General features: G+C 44.6%; 1 protein-coding gene across 6 annotated transcripts in view; it reads right to left on the bottom strand.

The window, feature by feature from the left end:
* Window positions 1-6,661: 6,661 nt before the first annotated feature.
* The window catches only part of LOC148027597 (uncharacterized), a 212,603-nt gene continuing 195,072 nt past the window's right edge, over window positions 6,662-24,192 (bottom strand). For 3 of the 6 annotated variants that reach the window (XM_087689305.1, XM_087689307.1, XM_087689308.1), the window contains 2 exons: window positions 21,213-21,283; window positions 7,100-8,805 (listed from right to left, as the gene is read on the bottom strand). In XM_087689305.1, the coding sequence (XP_087545431.1) occupies window positions 8,088-8,805; window positions 21,213-21,283 (789 nt within the window). In that variant the 3' untranslated portion in view covers window positions 7,100-8,087. Of the gene's footprint in view, window positions 8,806-21,212; window positions 21,284-24,192 lie in introns of all 6 variants that reach the window. The other 3 variants (XR_015692610.1, XR_015692611.1, XM_087689309.1) reach the window with 3 other exon arrangements.

The following is a 24,192-nucleotide window of genomic DNA, read 5'->3' as shown; positions in this document are numbered from 1 at the left end:
ACATTTTTATTTCTCAAGCCCCTGTAGCTTGGATTGTTTTTGTAGGAAATAACTCTTCAGTCACGATTCAGGTCTACAATCGTGTTAAATTTTTCACTAACCTAGGTCCAAATCTTGCTTCATTGGATAATGTCTATCATGTCATCCAACTTGGGGTGAAGTTGTTGTCCATTTAGTAGCTTTGCTAGTTGCGGCGAGTAGTTTTCTTCAGAGCGACCATAGGAGAGGTCTTAGACTCTTAGATTGATTTAATAATTGCTCGCGGCAAGGCATAGCCTAATGGCCTTTAACACATGACCCATTTTCTTACGAAGTCCATTGTGGATGATTTTGAGTTTCATCGCTTCCAAGCTTTGGCTACTACACATGGGAGCCTACAGACTCTAAGCATCTTTGGCATTTTTGCTTAGGACATCTTGGCTATGACTCTCTTTGTGAGCTATCACATCAGGGGAGGGTTCATGGCCTTCCATGCCTAAAACTATCTCCAGAGGTTTGTAAAGCATGTTAGCTAGGTAAGTAGCATCTTACACTCTTTCCTATGCAATCTATCACTCGTGCTTATGAATCCCTTAGGCTTGTTCATGTAGATCTTTGTGATCCCACATCCATTGCTGCCTTAAATGACGCAATGCACTTCTCTTTGATAGTGGATGATTTCTGCAGATACGTGTGGGTGTATTTCCTCAAGCTCAAGTCCGATGCTTTCACTTATTTCAATGCTTGGGTGTTGTTGGCTCATAACTAGACTAGTTGTCGTGTGGGTACTATGAGGAGTGATTTTGGTGGTGAGTTTCCCCCCCACAAGTTTTCTGAGTTTCTACAGGAGCAGGGCATTGCACACCAACTCACCTCTACCAACTCTCTTGCGTAGAAAGGAGTCATATAGTGTAGGAACCACACTGTCCTAAACATGACACATTTTATGTTCTTCGCATCAAAGCTTGATGAGCACCTTTGGAATAATGGTAGGAGCGCACCTCTCGCAAATCTCATGTAGGATGTAGAGGGTGCACTCTTGATTAAAGAGTTTAACAAAAAGAATGTCGATGCTTCTTGCACCTCTCATGCTTTGACAGTTAGAGACAATAATGGTAACAGTAGTAATGCCTGCCGTGGGAGAGACTCTCAATAGTCTAACTCTCAATCGCGTGGACAGTCTTGTGGATGTCAAACCTCATTGACGTCTCATTATTGTGGTTGTTAACACTGAGACTTGGACCCTCCTGGATCGTCTTAGTCACAAGCACGTCATTGAGACAAAGTGGATCTTTAGGAGCAAGCTAAAGTCCGATGGTACTTTAGAGAAATACAAGGCTTGCCTTGTAGTGCAAGGTTTTAGGTAAAAGCATGGCATTGACCATGAAGAAACCATCGTAACTACTGCTCGGTTGATGTCATTTCCTTTGTTGCTTGCGCTTGCCGCTTGCTACAGTTGGTTGATCTATCAAGTGGACATCAAAAGTGCATTTCTGAATGGTTATTTGGAGAAGAGTCTATGCGGAGTAGACCCAGCTTTTCTTCTGCTTGCCATAGTGGTATGGTATTTTGCTTGTGGAAAGCTATTTATGGGCGTAACAAGCGCCATCGTCTACAGGATGGACGAGTTTTTACGAACTCATGGATACCATTTTATCCCCTATGATCCAAATCTATATGTTCACACCCCTAGCGCGAGGATTAGCTATATCGTGCTATATGTTGATAATATACTATTCACTAGCTTAGATTGTGCAGCTCTCGCAAAAATTAAGGCACAACTTTGTGCTACCTTTGAGATGACAGACTTAGGATGTCTTATTTCTTGGGAGTGGAGATTGTTAGATCTGAGAAAAGTATATTTCTGTCACAACAAAAGTACACACTACAACTAGTGGAACATTATTGCATTGATCAAATATGTTTAGTGGGAATGCCTCTAGATCTCAGTGTCCATCTACACAAGGATATCTCAAGTCTGCCTTTTGATGCTTGTATCTATCGTTATGTTCTAGGAAAATTACTTTGGTTGATTCATAGTAGGCTAGATCTTGCATTCTCAGTTAGTTTGCTAAGTCAATATTTTAATGTGCCTAGAATGTCTCATTGGATTGTCGTGTATTAACATATTTAAGATATACCTATCATTTTGGGCTAACTTACGGAGATGGTTTATGCTTGCAAGGGTACACTAATTCTGACTGGTGGGAGATCTTGATACCGACATTCGCATGGAGGCTCTCTGTACCTTAGGTACGACAACCATCTCTTGGGTCAGTCGTAAGCAAGAGATGGTGGCGGCTCCCACGGTCGAGGCAAAGTATCAGACTCTCTTCGATGGCACTATAGAGGCCATCTATTTGAGAAACTTACTGGTTGCGCTTCAATTCCCTTGCAAGTTGCTTATAGCTGTCTACTGCGACAACAAGTAGAGTGCCATTGTCCTTGGGGATAATCCTATCATCTTCCCTCGGATATGACACGTGGCGGTTTACTATTACTTCACCAAAGAACAATTTGAGCTAGGCATCATTCGCCTAGAGTTTGTACAGTCAAGTGACAACATTGCAAATATTTTAACCAGGTGGTTAAACGACCAGTTCTACAATATCTGTTATCAGGGTAAAACAATATATATCTTAAGAGCTAAGAGCTTATTTCTCATGGGCTTTGTTTTGGACCTAACACGAGGCATTGAGCTAAAAATGCATTGGCTTGACTTAAACAACCCGAAAATATGCTTATTTAATGAAGAAATCCTATTATTTTAATAAGTATGATCCTAGAGAGTTATTGTATTCCACATAGAAAACCCTAATTTGAGTATCCCAAATTTTCTAAAAATAGCATGCAAGCCGCTACTCTCCCTCCATCTCATTTTTGCAGGTTTCAAGAGCCATAACTGTGTTGTCCACACACTATTCACAGAGGAAATTGCACTTAGAGCTTCCACTACCGCTTGCTACCATTTGGCATATGATTCAAGCCTTGTGTATACGTTTGCTGCTGTCACTAGGCATGTGGAGCTGCCACCTATAGTCGGGTACTATCGCTCACTATTGGATACTTCCGTCACCTGTTGTCTGCTGTCGCCATGATTCTCTTTCCTTTGAATGCTGCATTTGCAGTTTTTGGCTGCTGCCTGACATTGTCTCACCTCTCTTATCTGCATTTGCATCTACTAGTTGTGCGGATTTTCTCTCTCCTCAGGTACTTGCGTTTTTAGTCTTTATCTCTTTTACAAGGCCGTTTCCATCAAATCCAACCTTCCTTGACTGTGTTTGTTGATGTTCTACAATCGAAGGCTACCTTTGCTACAACCTGGGATCCGTTCGGAGTATGACACACTCTATAGCTCATAACCTCTACCTTGATCCTAGATATATGAGAGTTCAAGGTTCAATATTCACTGTATAGTGTGTTTGCTGCATGAGCACTATATATTCATTATTCATTCACTTTATTATTCATTGCCTTCATTGTTTGAGTTACCCTAACCCTATGCCTAACTATATTCTGAGTTTATCAATCTATGCTTTATTATACGATTGGTTTTATGCTTTCTGTGTTTAGAGCATTTTTTTACATATTCCACTCCCCCAACCTATCCACCCTACCTTCATTATATACCTTATCTTGTAGCACTACCACTCTTGTTGCAAGACCAAAAACACCTTTACAGATAAGACTTGTTTTAATGGGTCAAATTTCACCACTTGGTTATCTTGATACAACAAGTGCTTGAATCTCAAGGACTTTGAAATCTTATCATTGGTCTAGAGCTTATATTGTAGCCTTGATCAGCTCACACCACACTCAATTACAACATTTTCTCATCGCATCCAAGCATTGGAGTCATCTCATTCACCGTTATGCAACAAAGGATCGCACTTGACCTATTGTTAGAGTTTTTCATTAAGGAAGGGGATGATGTGAAAGTCAAGTTGACTGAATATTGGCAATTACTCGTTGAGTTTGCCACCAATGGCTTTTTGAAGTTAGACGATGATCTTCTTGAACAAGTGTGTCGAAAATACTTCCATTACCTAGCACATTGTCTTAGTACCTAGATTGCTGACCTTCTACAAGTTTTAAGTGCTAGTTCTTGTCTTATGCAAGGCTGCAGGACCAAGTCCATAGCAAATTCTCAACACATACTTACTCATAGAGAGGGCTAGTTGCATCTTCTTTTTAAGGTAAAACCAGCAATGGCAAGAACTTGTAGGATGCAAAGGCAAGCCAAACTAAGGGTAACTCCCCCTCTTCAAACAGACCCAAAGAAACAAAACCCATTTGGCAATAACTCCTAAGAAAAATACGTACACATTGCCAGAGATGCAGTCGTGTGGAAAAGAAGTGTCATACTAAGGCCTAGGGTCTCCCTCCTAAGAAACCTTTGCAAACTGCTACGACTTGCCTTGACTCCCGTTGGCCAATCCAATGGGGTTATGCCTCTTGTTGCTACCCCATCTACTCCTTTGGCCACACATTTTTGAACATGTGGCATAGAGATAAGCTCAATAACCGTCCTCTACTCTTTAGGGGTTGTTTGATTGCTTTGTGAGTACCAATTCGATTGCACTTCATGCATCCATTTCACATTCACTTACACGTAGGGCTACTTGACAACCTTGTTAGGAGTTTCATTGGCAAAGACTTACGAGTAGGTATATGCAATGATGGTAACATCCTTGGATTTTCTCCATCTTTCAACTCTTAGGTCTTTAGTCTATTGAGTTGGGCCCATAGAAATTTGTCCTTGGGTTTTCATTCTTAAGACTTTTGTTGCATTTACTCATACACACATTTTTATCATTGCACTATTCATTCAGTTAGCTTTTCATTTCTGTTTTGTTTTGTTTTTGGAGCATCTCACTATTGAGCATCTATTTTAAATGACTTCTTTCATTTGCTCTGCAGATACCCCTTTAACAATCTGCTTCATCATCACATTGAGAACATTATCAATTCATGCATTGAAAGCAATACTAAGTTGCTCATAAATCACCTCTTGTTGGAATGTGATTTGGTCAAGCAAATTTTGGAGGTTGATGCTCTCTATCCTAGGTATGTTTTTATTACCTGCTCTCTCTTCTCTATCCTAATTAATTGAAGTGTGGTTTCGTTTTAAAATATCAAAGAAAGCATTAGAAATTCTTGACTATAAAAGCACAAGAGCTATTTCATAAGTGTGGTTTGGTTTTTAACTATCAGACAAAGCTTTAGAAATTCATGACTATAAAAGCACAATAGCTATTTCATGCTTGCACTTGTTGTTGGTTCTTCCTGTTGAGCTGTGATCCATGAAGTGTGATGTCCAACCTAGGTCTTTGATGTTGACCTTTGTCTAGATAATGAGCTTCATAAATTGATAACAGCAAACATCAACCACTAAAGTGAGTACCAAGCAAGGGAGGAGCTTCCAATACTTATTAGGTCCCAGCCTAGGTTTCGAGAGATTTTTCTCTTTTCAAAAAGAGAAGGCATTTCACGATATATAAATGGTTCTCCTCGTACATCGAGGAGGAATCGAAAATGCAAGTGGACTGTAGTAGTTTACTTTCTAAGGACTTGATCAAATATGAGATGCTTGTACATAGTTCTGAAATAACTGGTTCAACATTGTGTCACTGACATGATGATGGTATGCTTTTAACTGAAGCCAATTCTGAGGACTGTCATTTTTGACAGCCTACATTTCCGGCACCCAGTAAGGCATCTCCAAGGCTAGGTAACATTGGCCACCTAACAAGGATTGCTAATCGACTGGTTCAGGCTGCAAACAACAATCTAGACATTCAAGCTCACTTACAGGTTATTGATTTTGCTAGTGTAATATGATTGGGCTGTAAGGTGTAAGAGGATGTGAATTTGATTTCTTTTTATCTTTGCAAACATATAGGTACTTGATTTTGCTAGTGTGACATGAATGCATTGTAAGGTGTAAGAAGATGTGAACTTGAGTGCTTTATAACATTGGAAATGTATGTCCTGAAGATTTGGCATTCCATTCAGGGAAATCCAGCGTGGTCTGAGTGGCAAGAAAATACACTATTCAATCGTAACTCCACCGAGAATGTGTGCCACTGGACATGTGGGTATGTTAAGTACCAACCTTGTTCCTTTACGAGTGTGATTGCAAAGGGCTGTGTGTGTGTGTGTCTGTGTTTCTGTGTGTGTTTTCAAGCACTTCCCTTGAAAATTTTACCACTGTTTAGTGACAAAGAGGTATCTTTTAGCATGCTTTAACGTAGTTCCATACAATCTTCTCAGGTGACAAAAACCCAAAAGGTTTATCAGAATTTCAAACCTTAGGCTATCAGTATGATTTTGGGGGCTAAACAATGACCCTATTTTTAGCCACATTTTCTCTAGACATTTATTTTTAGTCGAAAAAGTGAAAATTGCCTAAAAGGAAAACATTAGTGGTTGAGAAATGAAATGAAATGGTTTATTAATGTCTATGAAAGAAATGGTTTATTAATGTCTATGAAAGGCCAATATGACCTATGAGACTAGGAGTTACAATCATTTGTATTGTGATATAGTAGTTTGAAAGAAAATAATAAATATAAATATGACCTATGAGACTAGGAGTTACAATCATATGTATTGTGATATAGTAGTTTAGAAGAAAATAATAAATATAAATGAAAGGCAACTAAAATAAAAGTCCTAGCTGATACAATGTGAGAGAGAGAGAGAGAGAGAGAGAGAGAGAGAGAGAGAGAGAGAGAGAGATTAATGCCTACAAAAGGCCAGAGACCAAAATCTTACATCTGAAAGTCATGGAAATTTTTGAAGTCCCAAAATAGCTGTCATCTAATGCTTTGACTAACTAAATGGAGAATAAACAATATATAGGTGATGAAGACAACACAATGTCAAAACCAGATACAATGTGGAATTGCTTTAGGGGTACATGAAATCGCAACCCCTGGCACGATTCTGCATGCCGGGGGGCCATTCCGGCTGTTTCATGTTTCTATGAAACAAACTCACATGACCATACCTTTGATTTGCCTACACCAAGTCATCGTTTGCTGTTGGGATGCTCAATCAGCCTAGAATCATGGTACTTTCGGCAACCTGGTCGATTCTACCAAAAAACCACCTGTCAAAGAGTACCTCAATGGAGTGAGAGTGGCCCAGCATCCTCAACTTCCAGTAGTGTTTCTAGACTTCATCAAAGATATTCAATTTACTTCAGGTGAAAGGTCAATACACCATCAAATCTGCCTGTTCAGAATAGCAAGGCTTTAACAGCATGAGCTGCTAGGGTGGTGGAAATTAGGCACAGAACAAATGATCATGAAATCTTATTTTTAATTCTAAATTTCCACTGGAAAATACATAGACATTTGACAGGACATTTCCCTAGAGGCTTCAACAAATTTGAGCATACCTTGGTGTGAACAGTAGTTTGAGTGTAGGATTTAAGTTCATATTGGAAACTCTTGTTAGTTTATTTTGAATAAATCTGCTGGTGTGCATAGAAGTTTGAGCATATGACTCCCATTCATAATGGAGATCTCTGTTAGCTCATTTGAAATTCATCTGCTAGAAATGAAGTGATCAAGAAAGTTCTATATATTCCATGGCGATTCCAGTTTCACATGGATGTTTTGCAATAAGCAGGCAAACAGCTGCCCCTCAACCACCCATCTGGTGTGGCTACTCTTCTGCAAGTCCAAGCAAACTGCCCTTTGGACAGAATAATACAGGTTAGGCTGTCTTTGAGGCTATGGCCTTCCATTAAAAAGAAACTGAAGGTGTGATCATACAACCTCAATGCATCCCCCTTGTGAGAGAATCGACAATCACATCTAGCTCCCTTCAAGAACTCTGTGAACCTCGACAAGGAATGAATTTTGAGGGAACCTAATATACAGCAGGGCCCATAACTCTAACTGCAGAGAGCCCAGTGAAGAATGAGTATTAATAAGAGAGCTTGAGAGAACCTACCTAAAATACAAGCATGGGCATAGGTAAGAAAGAGATGCAACATGTTTCTCTCCCCTTAATGCCATTACAAGCTTCGTGAAGTTAGTGGACAGGTGTACGTTCCACCTCAAGCCTGCCCAATCGAGTGACTTGATTCTTGCATCTCAAAGTGATTCCACTTCAGTAAGTGATGGATTAAAGTCACTTCTCCAATAATTCACATCACTATATGCATAATCCCCTACCATGTCACTACTCTGGGACTGGAGTTCTGTTTGTAATGGATGCTTCACTGGATGGATTGGTCCAGCCTCTGCAACTATGCCTTCCTTTAGAGCATGCTCCATAGCCTTTGCAGTGCCTTCAGACTCTACACCTAGATATTGAACTGCTTCATCAAACAGCAATTGACCAGTTTGTTCACCCTCTAACTCTGCATTACCTCCCCCAAGATTGCTACACACACTTGCATCTGCCATTGTCTCCGTACAGGCATCTCTGTCTTCAACAGGCCTACACCTTGTCATGTTAGCTGCTTCAAAATTTTGTGGATCGTCTTCAGAGAAGTTGTTCCTTAGAGCCACCTGTCCCAATTGACCTGAAACATCTCCTTCATCCACTCCAAGGCTGTCAGTCCCAAACTTGTTTTTACACCCATCGGTTAAAAAAGTGTCGTCAGAAGTAGCTGTATCACTAAGCTCATCATCCTCACCAATAATGACTTCATCATTAACACTGCTGCTGTTAGAAGATGTATTGTGGCTCCGCTGTCTATCTTGATGGTCTGACGTAGATGTGGAAACCGAAAATTGTTGGTTTGTTCTTTCTTCAGAAAATGTGAACCAATTTGTCCCTGAAAGAAAACTGTCCTTTGCTCGCCCACTGCAAACAGAAGGCAGGCTTGTAAGTATTTGTTAAAAACCACGAAAAGTGACAGGGAATATTGATTATTGAACTTGCAACAGTCCTGATGAAAGAAAACCTTTTCCTCTCAGACAATATTCATAACATACTGCATGATGAAGAGGAAAATCACGTCACCAAATCACAAAGACTAAAAGATGCACTTTTAAGGATTATGGCAGAGAAGTCAAGTTTAATGTACCATAAATATAGCCCAAACATCTCAAGTAGTATGCGCTATCAAGTAAGGATCTGCTTCTAATTGGTGATGGAAATTTGACACGAAACATCGAAACTGTGAGTGTGCACTCTCACACGTTATCAGAGCCTCGGTGGGCACCAGAGACGATGAAGTGGAGATGCTGTTCACATTGCTACCAGCCAGGTGTCACCTTTCCCTACTGCTGGCCCTGGATTTGCACCATTTGTGACCAGGGAGGCCTGTTTCTGCCCTCCCAGTTGCATTTGTAGGGACAAACCCTTCCAGGTCTGTGTTTGCTGGCTGATGACCAACCATACTGCAGTGTTTCACTCTGAAGGCTGCTGTACCAGCCAGGTGGCACCTCATACCTACTACACAGCCGGTTTCAGGTGCCAGCATCATCCTTTCAGGTCAGAACATCTGCATTTTCTGCACATTCATTCTTTCCCAGCTGTCTTAAGTTGTTTTCAGCCCTCTACAGACTGCATTTCAAGCCTGCAGACCCTGGCCAGCCTGTGTTTTCACTTCAACACATCTTCCCAGCAGCATGTGGCCACTCCCGCCTCGGATACTTCCCATCTACACTGCTGCACATCAGTATTTTGCTGCCCAGCAGACCAACGGGCCCTGAAGAGGTGGAGAATATCCAGAGCAGCAGTCTTTTCTTGTGCTTTTTGCTGGTTTTCTTGAAGCACATCTATGGCCGATGAGTGTGATTGGGGGGATTGTGTGGACCCGGGCTGCAAGGACCATCAAAGTTACAACTAAGACCGTGACAATCGGCATTCACATAGCCGTGACTATGAGGTGTTGAGAAACCCTTCACCGGCAGTTGCGTTTTGCGTTTAGGGTTTGCAGCTCCAAAAGGGGCGCCATCCTAGACTGATTGCACATGGGCCACTCTCTCATTCATTCCTTACGGCTGATCCTTCAGTCCGTCACTGCCACTCTCTCTTCGTCACTCTTTTGACACTCTCTCTTCCATCATCTCTCTCTCTCTCCTCTCCAACCATCATCTCCACAATCTCCTGGCACCAACCTTCATCTCCAGTTGGCTGCGTTTATGGTGGCACTGTGCTCTTCAGCTGGCATCCAACCTCCATTGTTGGTGACAGCATCTTCTCTGCTCCTACACCTTGCGTTTGGAGTCCACACTCTCTCTCGGTGTCAACATCCACCTTATCTGGTGTCATCCTCCACCCTTTTGGCGGCACCATCTTCTTGCATTTGGCTACCAAGGAGGTTCCCCACCATCCATTGTTTCTCTCTAGTAGGTGTTACCTTCATCAGAGGAAGTTGCACCTTGCGCTTCACAGTTGGCGTTTCACTCCCAGAGGCTATCTTCAACTGCGTTTTCAGCATCTTGCTCATCCTCTCCACCTGGGGTCACTCCCAGCAACTAGCGTCACCTCATCCAGCTTGTGTTTGCAGATGGAGGCTTCATCAGCTATCTCCCTGCTTGTAGGTACCACTCTTAATCCCTACGTTTGCAGATTCAAAGGCTTCTCACCCTTCGACGGCAATCTCCCTGCTCCAAGCGACACCTCCTCATCCTATGTTTGCAGACTCAGAGGCTTCTTTGGCAGTCTCCCTGCACTCCAAGGCTTCCTTTGTGCTACAACACCCTTGTATCAGATTCATTTCATCAGTATGATTCATCTTTCATCATCTTCTGTGTTTCTTTTCTCTTTCAATGTTTGCCGTACACACTGTGTTTTCCCTCACAAACCCTATTGTCTCTCTGGTCACTTAGTAATTCTGACATGGTATTAGAGCTGGAGGTGCTCAGAGAGCCACAAAGATCCTCCTCATCAGAGAAGACAAAGACTGGTGATGGGTTCAGCATCAACATTTGATTTCTCTATCATTTCCGCTACGCGTTGAGAGATCTCCTTTTTCTCCCTCCCACCCTTCCTTCTCCAGTTTGGCACACCGGTACCATGGCATCTCCACCCATAAATTGCCACTCTACTGGGTGTTCCTACTGTGGAAAGAATGGTCATTCCACCGATGACTGTCGACATCGACATTTGCTCCCCACCCCCCCAGAGTATATGTATCTCCCACCTGGCACTTCCTGTGCCACCTCTCCTTTCTAGGCCACACAAATCGTTCTGCATTGGCTATCGGAGTATTATGCTCAAGGCAATAAGTTCCAACCGACATGCACTAAGTCCTTTCAAGCACAGAGTGGCTCTAAGACCTTATGAGTTGATAAGCCCTCCTGGAGACCACCCCACTGCACGGAGGTTTCCCCCACCCACTTCTGGGTACAGTGGCTTCCATGGCCTACATCTCCTCCACAGTCCACTCTCCTAAGAGCCCGCAACTGTTCCCCACCCTGGGCTCATCCTAAGCCTCCTTCCCCACCCTTTTCCACTCAGGTTCGGGAGGCCACTTTTGGGTGCTTTCCAACTTCTTCGGACCCCTTGATACCTTCTTCGGTACGACTGGTAGCACTTACTTTGTCATCAGATGCTTCGCAGTCTGTGAGCCATGAGTGGTTGGATTCCCTTTGTCTCTCAGACTAGATTCAGAGGGGGATTTTCTTACTTCGCCTTCAGAGGGGGCTCCTACTTCTCCTTCCGATTCAAAGAGGGACCCTATGTGCCATGAAGTTCTTCTTACACCACCACATTTGACTTTCGAGGAGTGGATCTTCTTTGAGCAATCGTTTCCTCTACTCATGCCGAGCATGCAACAAAAAAAAACGCTCCCTAGCCCATCACGCTGCTGCCGCCATTGCACCCAGCTCTCCCCTCTCCTCCCACAGCATTACGCCTTCCCCACTCGTTTCTGTCACGCTACGCTCCCCCTAAATCTTGACGCGTTGTGCCCCTTCTTCTGCTAGCTCATCCTATTTACGCTCCCCCCCCCCCCCCCCCCATCGTGCTGCACCACCCTTCCATCCTGACGCGTTGCACTACCCTCCCCCGTCAGCTCCCTTCCCTAGCCCTACGACTCTGTCCAGAAGGTCCCCCCACCCACGTGTTCCATCAAGATTCGGCAATCCATGGAGACCAGCGCCTCCCCCACCGCCAAAAAGGAGCATCTGCCCCCCCTCCTCACCACCGACTCCCCCCCCCCGTTCCCGTTGCTCCCTCCATTTGCAGCAACACTCCCCCCCCTCCGGTAGCACAGTAGCGTGATTGGTAGGTTCTCAGCAAGGACGCGCAATGGAAACCTCTAGTCAGACACCGGTGCATTCTACGAGTACCCGCTAGTCAAATATCTTGAGCGTCGTCCTTTCTGAGGAACAACTCTTAGCTATCTGTGCCACAGAGCTGGAGCTAAAAGAAACAACGATCTTTGGTCAGGTAGTAGGACATTCCCCATCCAAGGCCCAGCTTTGGGATGGCCTTCACTCCACGCTGTGCATCGGCACAAGGCAGATCGTGAAGGCAGTTCTAATGGGTCAAGGAATCTTCATGGTACGACTCACCTCGGCAGACACATCTCGTGAGCTACTGGCCAATTCACCCTATGCTTCCACGAAGGGGACCATCCACATGATCCCCTCGTATAGTGGTTTCACATTGGAGGCATTTGCACTCCACAACAGATTCCTGAGACACCCGGTCACCCTACTGTTCCCCGGACAGGCAATGGAGTATCGCTAGTTAGTGGAAGACTTTGGACGGCTCTTCAACACTGCCCTTTCTTCCTCTTTCGCAGATGCAGTGATAGCCGCAGGAGTCCCAAAGATACAGGTGGTAGTGAAAGAGACAAAGGATATACCACAGTTTCTAGAGATCGAGGCAGGTGGACACTCTTTCAAGCAGCAGGTTATTGTGATTGGGTAGCCAAGGCAATGCCTCTGTTGCCATGACTTTAGGTATCAGGCAGCAGAGTGCACACACTTCGGAGACAAGGCAACCTCGCCGACAGGCCCACATATGGATGTGGATGGCTTTACACGCTTCGAGAGACAACAAAGAGCGAGACGGCAAGGGGGGCCGCAGTCAGCCCCTCAAACACAGCCATGGCAGCAGGGTGCAAAAGGGCAAGCATCGCCACCCCGACAGAACACCACGCATGCCCCTCCTTCCTGTCCCACCTGGCAGGACCACAAGCCTACACAACCACCACCCGAGGAGGCGTCATAGGCCACCTCACCTGAGGGCCCACACCCCCCACACCCTACCCGCCCTACACCCGCCTTGTGCATCTGACCACCCCTCCATCCATCGATCCTCCCTCTCCCCACCATTGACCCCGTCAACCACCCCCCCTGATTCCCATCCAGTACAGGTGACAACCCCTTCCCCCTCTATAAGAGGTGAGAGGGCCATACGCCGACATCCTCCGCTCATAGGCAGTCTAGCTCCTCCCCGCCACACATAGCCACCCATTCATCTGCCCATGCTACCCATAGAACCTTCCTAAGACAGACACAATTGCTACCATAGAAGTTTTTTCGCAATAGGATCGTGGTTCTCCCTTAGAGTTGCAGAGCGCGGAGAGTTCCCACTACCCCTTGAAGTGGAAATCTTCGTGGTACGCAAGTCAAGGAGTGGCAAGGTCCATCTAGTAACACCACCGAATGGACCAAACTACGCTTCCTTCTTTCAAACCTCTCACATAAGAGACTGGGCGATGACTCAGATAGAGGAGGAGGTGAAGTGCCAGGTGGCAGATCACATCTCCCAGTGAATGGGAGGAGGACTAACATTTTTTTCCTAGCAATGGCCAGGTTGCATGATGGATATCAACTGGTGGACTGGGGCCGAGGTCCCACATCTGAGCATTATCTTTCGAGCCCCCCCGTATTGGAGAGCTCCGATGGATGTGATCGAGTGGCGCCAGGCACAGGTGGTCCGTTTCTACTAGTGTACAGAGTCCCACCTATGAGCCTCGCTGATAGATGCCCTGGTGGTACCACCAAGTGCATCCATCACCCCCATCGTTCGCACCATGGGGAAATGGAGTTCAACGTCCAGGCCGACAGCAAAGCATATCTACATGCCTCGTAGCTCCTCTTCTTCGTCAGTAGCCTCCACACCGATCAGATGCTTGTTCGGTCAGTCACAGGTTTCCCTATGAGCTTACATCTTGCATCCTAGAATGTGAATAGCCTCCACTATAGTGGAGCAAGTGGTTCCAAGAAGTTGATTGTTTTGTACGAGCTGCAGCTTGCCCTTGCCGGACATATCGACATCTTACTGTTACAAAAGCACAAGCTCACTTCCGCCTAGGCCCAACGGGTAGGGAAGGTACTCCCGGGCAATTCACACACTTACTAGGAGTTTTCCATCAGTGCCCACAGCGGGAGTGGACGTGTATGCACCTTGATTGACCTGAGCCTTACTACCTGTGTACGAGACCATGGGACAATTGTGGCAAGGAGGGTTCTATGGATCAAATTGGATTTTGGGGACTCGTACCTTAGAGCCCTCAATGTCTATGTCCCTACTCAAGTCAAGGCACGCAGCAAGTTCTGGATGGAGATTGCAGCACGACTCCCAGAGGTGGACTCTAGGATTTTTAGAGGAGATTTCAACAACATGGAGGCCTTAGAGGACCAACATGGCAAAAGCAAAAACTATCAAGGCATGGCTAGGGAGAAGCAGGAGGCATAGGAGGTCTTCCTACTGGCAGTAGGAACACGCGATGCTTGGAGAGACCCAGCTTTCCATAGGAGGGAAAGGTTACTAGACTTCTCGTGGGGATACAGGCGGCTAGGCGAAGTCTTGCTGGAGCAATTGGACAGGTTCTATGTGGGAGAGCGAGGATGCTCTCACGGAGGCTAGATAAGGCAGTTGGCTAGCACCACTCTGTCCGATCACTGCCCGGTCCACCTGACACTTGATCCCCTAACATCTTTCCTAGGTACACGATCCTGTCGGATCCCTGACTCGATCTACAAGAGGGAGGAAGTGAAGAGACAGATTGAGCAGATTTGGAGAGCAGTATCTGCCAGGAGGCAACTCTACAGGCCAAGCAGCCGAGCTGGAAGGAGGAGAGAGCACTTTGGTGGAACCTAGCAACCACGCAGAGATTACCATCCTCCACGCACAGGAGGTGCACGCATGAGCAGCCATTGCCGGCCTAGAGGACAGATGCTCGGAGTTCTCATTCACAGGAGGTGCACACATGAGCAACCATTGCCGGCCTAGAGGACAGACGCTTGGAGTTCTCATTTTGCACCTCAACAGCCTTCTAAGCGCGGAAGGGGGACACGATGTGCACAGAATTTTTTCAAGTACATAAGCCTCGCACCTCAGAAGAGGATAAAAGCAATCTTCAGGATCAGTATGGAAGGATTCCCTCTAGCCCAGATGAGGTGATGGAGATTGCCATCAACTACTACACACGCCTTTTCCAGCAAGAGAGAGCCTCAGCCAAAGAACAGCAATGCAGATAGCACGTGTGGGATCACATCCCGTCCTCGTCATAGAGAAGATGGGACGCTCCCTCCTAGACCCCTTCACAGAGAAGGAATTAGAGGAGGCTTTCCACAAACACGACGGGCAGAATTGCCTGGGAGAGGATGACCTCTCTAAGGCCTTTACCACCTACTAGGAGGTAGTGAAGGACCCCTTGCTGCTAGCTTTCCAAGAGATTTTCAGCTCAAGACGAATGCCATGGAGTCTATCGACAGGTCTTATCAGTCTCCTCCGCAAAGGGAAAAACCAGTTGGAGCTATCCCAGTGGCGATCACCCCATTGCCACTAGCCTATAAGGCACTGGCAAAGATGATTGATAGGCGACTCCACCCTATGCTTCCAAACATCATTCATGACACACAGACAGGCTTTGTCCAGGGTAGGAGCATCCTAGACAATGTCTTTACCTTCTTTGAGGCAATAGAGTGGGCCCAATACAGTGGTCAGGGAATGGCTATACTACTCCTGGACTTCAAGAAAGCCTATGACAGGGTGGACTGAGACTTCTTGGAGGGCACCATAGTTAGCTTGGGCCTCCCCGAAGGCATGGATCCGTGGGGTCTCTGCACTTTGCAAATCGGCTACTAGAAGGGTTCACATTGTTGGTAGGTGAGGGGAGGAGTTTCAGCTGGAGAGATCAGTACGGCAAGGCTGCCCCAATAGCCCCGTATCTGTTCCTACTCTTTGCAGAGGCGACGTCTCACTTCCTCAGATCACGTATGAGTGGGTTACGCAGCCTCTGACATCCGGTGAGAGAGGAGACGAATCTGTTAGACTCAGAGTATGGAGATGATACAACACTTTACATAGAGGATAATGAGTTGATGCTGGAGAGAGTGAGACTAGCTCTTGAGGTGTTCTGTAATGCAGCGGGAGCGAAAATCAACTGGCGAAAGTCGGTTGGTTTCCTTACAGGCTTGGACTCTAGTACGGAGTGGGGCATCCACTTGAGATTTAGATGGTTGTGCAGAGGGCAGACCGTCCATTATCTAGGGTTCCAAGTGAGACTCGACATCACTCCCGCCCAGTAGTTTCTTACAGTCCTCGACTCTATTCGAAGGGAGCTGATCTACTAGAGTACTCCTTGCCTTTCCCTAGCAGGCTGAGCCCTGGTGGTCAACCATGTCCTCCTAGTAACGGCTTGGTACATCGCCTCGTGTTGGTGCTTCTCCTCGTCTTGTGTAGCTCAGCTTCGCTACCTAGTGCAGAATTTCCTTTGGGCCAGGTCAGACGGTTCTAGGAACTCTCAAGCCAAGGTGGCTCACACCGCCACAGTTACATATGAAGATCTTATTTCACTTTTTCAGATACTGGGGATGCTCGCACATTTGGACCACGCGCAATGCTTTTCTCTTTGATTCGGCCTCTAATGTACCGAGACATATTGCCAGGCTTAAAGGGCTCTTGCATTGGCAGCTAGATCTCATCCGACACTCCGACTTGCTCCCTCGAGAGGATTTGCATCCCTGGCATATGGCAATTGCCTCTGGGTCGTTGCCATGATTGGTGTAACCTTTTTAGTGCATTAGTACGGGGATTTCCCACACGTTGGCCTAGGGCCCTCGTGTCTCTTGTAATCATGTAATCATGTAATCTTGTACCTTTTTTCCGTAATTAATACAATTACCTTTTACGAAAAAAAAAAAGAGAGAGAGGTGTGTGGAGGGAGGAGGGGAAGGTTTTATTGCCGATCTTCAACCCTCAATCTTGTCTCCATTACTTTTATATTTCCTTGATTGTAATTTTTTAAATAATTATCATATTCAAGTTTAAATATATTTTTTCTCCATTTCTTGAAATATTAAGTCTTGAAAACAAACAAATATTGTTCTTATTGAGGTTACTACGTTGTTCGGAGTGTTTACACTTTTCTTCATGGACCATGTGACTTGGTATTCTTTGGCTACATCTACTAGGCTCGAGAGAAGAATAAAGATGCACAAAATTAAAGCACAAGTAGTACCCACCTTCCATTTGCATAGACAAGGCATCCCAGAGCTTTTTATCAAACTTTTAGAGAAGGCTAGATGAGAGCTTTAGGCCACTATTAGCCCACAAAAGCTTAGCAATTCGCACTTGACTTGGATGCAACACGGACCCAATGCCATGTGGGAGACACAGTTAGCTAGAGAAGATGCAAAGATATTGAGATTGTCCTGTTGCTTAGGAGGTTTAGAGAAGAGCCCTTAAGATGGCCTTCTATGGCACACCAAAGACCATGGTTGTGACTTCATGGGCTATAGCTTAGGAACAGATAGAGACCCAACAAATGGATATAAGGATGTTTAAAGAAACCGGTCTTTCCTCATTACTCCACAACATTTGAGCATGGTTCCCACTCCAAACATCTCACAAGCACACTAGATCAAGAACACAGTCACCTATAGGAGCCAATTGCTAGTATTATAGCTCGGTACATCTGGACCGCGGTTTATAGCTATATCAATGACCTTTAGGATGTATCCCTAGCCAAAACCCCTTGAGGATTTCAACGAAGAATATCCACACTCTCCGCTGAAGATGGCAGAGGATGTTGGGAGAATCTGAAATGATGATAGAAGAGAGGCCGCCTTGCAAATTTAGAACTCAAGTACTTTTTTCCAAGGGCTCTTCGAATGGTCTAGCATCATAGCCAACCCGATTGGTTGTTCACACAACCGTTGTACTTGTAATGTAGTTAAGAGTCTTAGTCACACTCTTCAAAGTCACATTGTACTTCATATTTTACAGCAAACTATTTTCTCCAATGTGTTATTAATAGACTTCTCTTTTCTTGGGAGAAAAAAAGTTTGCAAAGCAAAGAGACTTGTTTCTAATAAAGATCCACAATATTTTTCATTTGTTCGGGAAAGAAATTTGCAAAACAAAGAGACTTGTTCCTAATAAAGATCCACAAGATCATCTAATAATATTGTCTACCATTTAATCTATAAGTAAACATGTATACCAAATTCCAAAATTGTTTCACCCAATGATTACTATGGCTTACATGACCCTAATGCCAACGGGGTGACATCGCCTATCGTGACTTATGTCACGCCCAAATACTACATCCCTAGATTGGTCACCACCTCGTCTCCATCCCTCACCTCCCTTCCACTTGTCATTCCTTATTCTCGTCACATGTTGGTGCTGTCACTCCAGCCAACATACTTCTCCCCAACCCTGCCTAAGTCTGCTAGACATAGCCTACCCAAACCTGCCTCTACTTGCCAACCTCTTGCAAGACTTGAGGCCTACCCTGCTAGAAGCCAATCACTTGTCACCTACTTTCAGCCTCCTCTTTCATCCTTGCAGCCTTCTTTCAATTCCTTGCCCAAGCTGCGTCCCTCTCTTCCTATCCCATCTTCCCTCCTCATGCACCGGAACTACAACAACAAATGTTCAACTTGCACAATGCAACAAGCCAGCCACTCATTGAGCTTGCTTTCAGCATCCTCTTCCACCCTCTTCTATTTTCCCTCCTTGAACATCAAAATCATTGCAATAGGCACCCAACATACACAATGCTCAAGATACTTTAACAGCTCAGGCAAAAGGAGCACATCAAATCTCTAAGTGTACAGTTAATTCTTCAAAATCACAAATGGACTCCAGTGCAGCCTCCCATGCACACGCAGTCAATACTTTTCCGATCCATTCCTTGTTACACCATGGTCCATGACATTAGGAAGATTATGGGATCGATCAGAGTGGGTTTGGAGAGGCCCAGACCATGCAATGTAGCCTTCTCTAGCTACACCACCAGGCTAGGGAGGAGGATATAGATAAGTACCATCAAAACAGAGCCGACAATCACTCATCACTAGCATAGACATGGTATCTAAGCCCCCTTCTTGGGAGACTTTTGAAGGAGGTTGGATGAAAGCTTCAAGCCTAGGCAGATCTCTCTCTTCCTAGACTAGTGCCTCATAGGAGTTTGGCTTCAGCACATGGCTCAATTATGGCAGGACCCCAATGGCATGTGTGATGTATAGACTTAGAGAAAACTCAAAAGCATGGTCTATGCGATTGTCCCAAAGCTAAAGAGTCTAAAGGAGAGCCCGCAAGATGATCTTAGATGGCATAGCAGAGACTATGGTAGTGACTTGGGAGGCAGTAGCTTGGGTCATGAATAAATGTCTAGGATATAGATAAGAGGATTTTCAAAGGAGCCACTCTTCTCTCATCATCGGTTGGTATTTGAGCAAGATCCCTACTGAAGATTACTCGCACACGTAGCCAACTTAAGGACACTGTCATAGATAGGATCCAAGTATCATTCCTTGGTTCATTTGGACTGCAAGGTGTAGCCATGCTAGTGACCATTAGGTTGCTTCCACTGCAAAGACTTTTTGTAGAATTTGAACAGAGATCTTGTATACTCCCCACAGGAAATGGAAGAGGTTATAGAGTGCCTCTAAGTGGAGACAACAAGAAGGAGAGATGCTTCCACGAGAACTGGGATTCCATTACCCATTTTCACCTAGCCCCTCATACAGTCTGGCACTACAGCCCACCAGATTGGTTTTTCAAAGAAACATTCTAATTGTGGCATCCCAAATACAGGCTACAATATCCAGATTATAATGAGGTCAAAACCAAAACTAAGGCCATCAAGCAAACATTTTCTTCATTTACATAATGGATCAATTAGTTGTATATTTCAGTTCTGAATCTTCTCCTTAACAACACTAAAGCGCATGATTCTTATGCCAGAATTAACATAGACAATGCCGACCCAAGCATGCAGCCATTGATGGGAGCTCATAACTAGCATTATTGCTTGGTATGTATGGACCACCAGATGTAATAGTGCTATAGATTTATTGGACATATCCACTGCAGAGAACCTCTCCAAGATTTGGGTGGACATTGTCCACACACTCTGTGGGAGATGGTAGAGACTCTTCCTTTCATTGTCACCCTTATAGAGTGTGCCACTATAGACCTCCTGACCCATTATCCATTCAGGCCTTGTAAATGACTTCATGCTTGTTTTTGTTACAGAAGTCCCTTACACAGTTGTTTTATACTTTGGATTTTGCCTTTGGATTTTCCCCTTACACTCTGGTTTGAGTACTAATAGCTCCTAAATATGTCTATTGCAATACCCTTTCACATGTGATACTGATGATTAATCCGTCTGCCAATGATCATAAGCTTTTGCAACCTTATTTTAGAATATTCCAGATATGCTGACATCACAAGTGCATGTTAGATTTTAAACCCATCTTAGGAACCTAGAGATCTAGCTTCAACAATGTCTTCAGCTTAACCCCCCTCAACACAGCTTACAAAAGATTAATGTGATTAACCTTTTATTTTTAAACAAATCTAATTTAGTAAATATTTGCAAGGTGCACATTTATCAATTTACTCCTGCTAATAATCTTAAGTTAGGCTGAGGTTATTGCAAATAACCTTAGAATATGGCTTGCGGCTAAACCTTTTTGAACAAAATGTGCGAGATGCATGTTTGGAAATGTTTTCCCTCCTTAGAAAACTATCCTCATAGGATAGGGTTAGAGGCATTACCTTCAGAAGTAAGGGTTAAGATTGTAAACAAGGTAAAATATTTCCGTCTCTTCTATTTCCTTTTTCCTTTATGTTACTAAAGCACATTGTGGTTTACTGTTAGACATATACGTACATGTGTACATGTGCATGTGAGCTTGCATGCCTGCATACATGGTCTCTTCAGTATTGAATGTGAATGTGTATATGTATGTGCCCATGTGTATGCCAGGGTGATTCTCGTTCCACATTTTTGAAGCTCTCTAAATCTAATAAGTCCAACAATATATTATAGAGAGAACCTGTCGTGTTCTTCCCCAAGTCGTAAGGAAGAGATCACCACCTCTGCAGACTCATCATCAAAGAAAACATCCTGCAATCATGAAACATTTTTCATATGAAACCCAATGTGACCAATAAAAGCAGAAATAATTATATAGACAACGAACAAATGATACAAATAGACATGTTGTACCTTACAATGTACAAAGAAAATTTGAATAGACAAAACAAGTAATCTATGCTGGACACCCTTCCTTCAAAAGAAATAATCCTTCTATTCTATGGTCTGCTGTAAACGGATACAAACACATCAGCAGATCCCTTTGCAAGTGCTGCAACCAATGACAGTTGAAGTCTCTGTGTGTGAATGAGATCAAGAAAAACATGGACTATATTCACTGGGATGTCCCCCAGATGGTGAATGATAAAATAGCACCAAGAAATCAAGTGGTCCACATAAGCCAAGGAGTAAGACTCGCTATAATTCCTATCTCTGAATCATGTAATTTGAACTCCAAGGTGGAATTGGTGCAGTAGGAACATAGTCAGAGGACAGGAAGTCATCCCAGTGCAATACACTGGCCAAATCCACAGGTCAATTAGCTAAACCACATGGTAAGGTGAAGCACAATCGCATAAGAAGAGAGAATCCTCATAACAATGTAAGTACTTTACAGAACCGTAGGCCTCCTCTAGATCTGGGTTGTGTGATAGCATCCGAAGCCACCTTCATGCTAGGCAAGTTCCCATCTTCTCGTGACCAGCTAAAGTTCCTAATAAGGTGCTTCACCTGGCTAATGCATTACCTGAAGAATTCTCAACAGGAAGCAATGATCCGCATGATCACGAGAAGAACCTCGTTGGCAACCACCACTCTCCCTACTAATGAGACCCTCACCAAGCTCTAATAAGTCAGCTTCTCTCTGATGCTAAGAAGAAGAGATGCCGACTGCTGCTCTAAGGTAATGTCAATGCCCACATGGCATCCCAGCTATCTCACCGCAGTCCTGCAGGAAGCCCAAGTAAAATCATTGTCTAGTGACCATTCCAACTGCCTATTGTTGTCAAGAAATGACAAAGAAACCAGAGAGACAGTTGGGTTTGCAAGGAGAAACACAGTGTGTCTGGCAAACAATAAAAAGAGAAGAGAAACTCATATAAATAAGATGATGAACTGAATAAATAAAGTGAATCTGATACAAGGGTGCCATAGCACAAATGATGCCCTTGAGTAGGAACACTGCCAAAGAAGCCTCTAAATTTGCAAACACAAGGATGATGAGGTGTCGCCTGAAGCAAGGGGACTGACTGCTGTCGAAGAGATGCCTCTAAATCTGCAATTCAAGGATGAAGACTAGTGATGCCTAGAGCAAGAAGACTGCCGTTGAAGGGTGAGGAGCCTTTGAGTCTGCAAACACAGGCCTAATGACTGACACAAGCTACTAGGGAGTGATGCTGGAGGTGGTGGAGTCAAAAGCTGAAAATGCAAATGTAGCAGCCTCTAATGCTCACACATGGTGAAGGAGGAGGTCGCCACCTGTGAAAGAGATCCCAAATGCAACAAACACAAATGGGTGGAGCCGCTCGATTGCCAAAAACACAAAGTGTAATGGCTGGTAATCTATCGCCAAGTGATGGAAGAGCCCTCCAGACAGCCAAACGCAAACTGATGAAGCTGCCTAAAGGAGGAGAAGCAAACGACCACCATGTAGGAAGGTCGCCAAGAGAGGAGCAGAGCAGAAGATGACAAACACAAGGAGTGCCACCCTAAGGATGCTATTGTCGTGATGAAGGGATGATCACCAGCTAGAGATGGAGCCTCTGCGACCATAAATGCACACCTTTGTGGGAAGGTGATTGGTGCTTGATGAGCACGGATGGAGATGGTGGAAGGAGAGAGAAGAGACAAAAGTGTGGTGAGTACCCATACAAAATGAATGGGAGGTCCCATTCATATAGGCACGAACAATCTCAAGTCTCACCCATTGAAGTCTCTTGAACAGCGCTCAGACACTCTCGGAAGGCCCTAAAAAGCTTTTTTGGGACTGGAAAGTGAAACCAAAAATGGGAATGATGAAGGGAAATTGTATAAAATGATGTGGTTTCTCAACAACCCCCTCTCAGGCCCAAAACGGAGCACGAAAGAGGAGTGAGGGAAAGAGAAGAAGATCCACCTTGTAATCAGAGGATGCCACCTGAAAGGAGACCTGTGAAGATAGTCAGGAGACCCAATGAGTAGTAGAACCTGAATCACAACCTTAGGTACGGAGCCACTCACTCCATGACACATGTCAGAAGGAATACGAAGGCCTAGTCACAAAGTTGCTGCTGAAAATCCAAGGGCCCCAAGATCCTCTAGATGTTGGGTTTCAATGGAGGCAAAAGTACTCGAAAGAGAGCCAAACCTCAGAAGTAAAAGATGGTTGGGAAAGAACTCCGAGAGTAGTAGTGTCCCCCTTTGAAACTCGAGGAGTGGGAGCCCCCTTCAAAGCTAAAGAAGTAATGTAAGCCCTCTCTGAATCCCCCTCTAAAGGAGATAGGAATCCAAATGCTCATGATTCATGGACTCCGAGATCTCAAATGACGAAGGAAGTACCACCGATCCCGCCAAAGAAGGTAAATGGGGTTCAGAAGGAGTGAAAGCCGAAGAGCACCCAAGGTGTCTTCTCAAACCTGAGTAGAAGAGGGTGGGATAGGACACTTAAGACGAGGATGAGCAAAGGGTGGGGAATAGTACCAAGCTCTCAACAGAGTGGACTGTGGAGGAGATGTGGGCCATGGTAGACATTGAACTCAAAAATGGATGGTAGAAGCCTCCACATAGTGTGGTAGTCTACAGGAGGATTAATTGCCTCGTGAGGGCATAGCGCCTCCATTTGCTCGTAAGGAATTAGTGAGCATCAGATGCATCTTATTGCCTTGAGCATAGTAAGCTGAGAGCTGATACAAAATAATCTCTACGGCCCAAAAAGGACACGTAGCACAAGGAGTCCCCGGTGG

Source organism: Lygodium microphyllum, chromosome 12 (assembly GCF_053477565.2).
Source record: "Lygodium microphyllum isolate KBCC chromosome 12, Lygodium_microphyllum_v1.1.10, whole genome shotgun sequence".
NCBI classification, from domain to species: domain Eukaryota; kingdom Viridiplantae; phylum Streptophyta; class Polypodiopsida; order Schizaeales; family Lygodiaceae; genus Lygodium; species Lygodium microphyllum.
The sequence above is the reverse complement of the archived record's forward strand: the minus strand, read 5'-3'. Positions and strand labels throughout refer to the sequence as shown.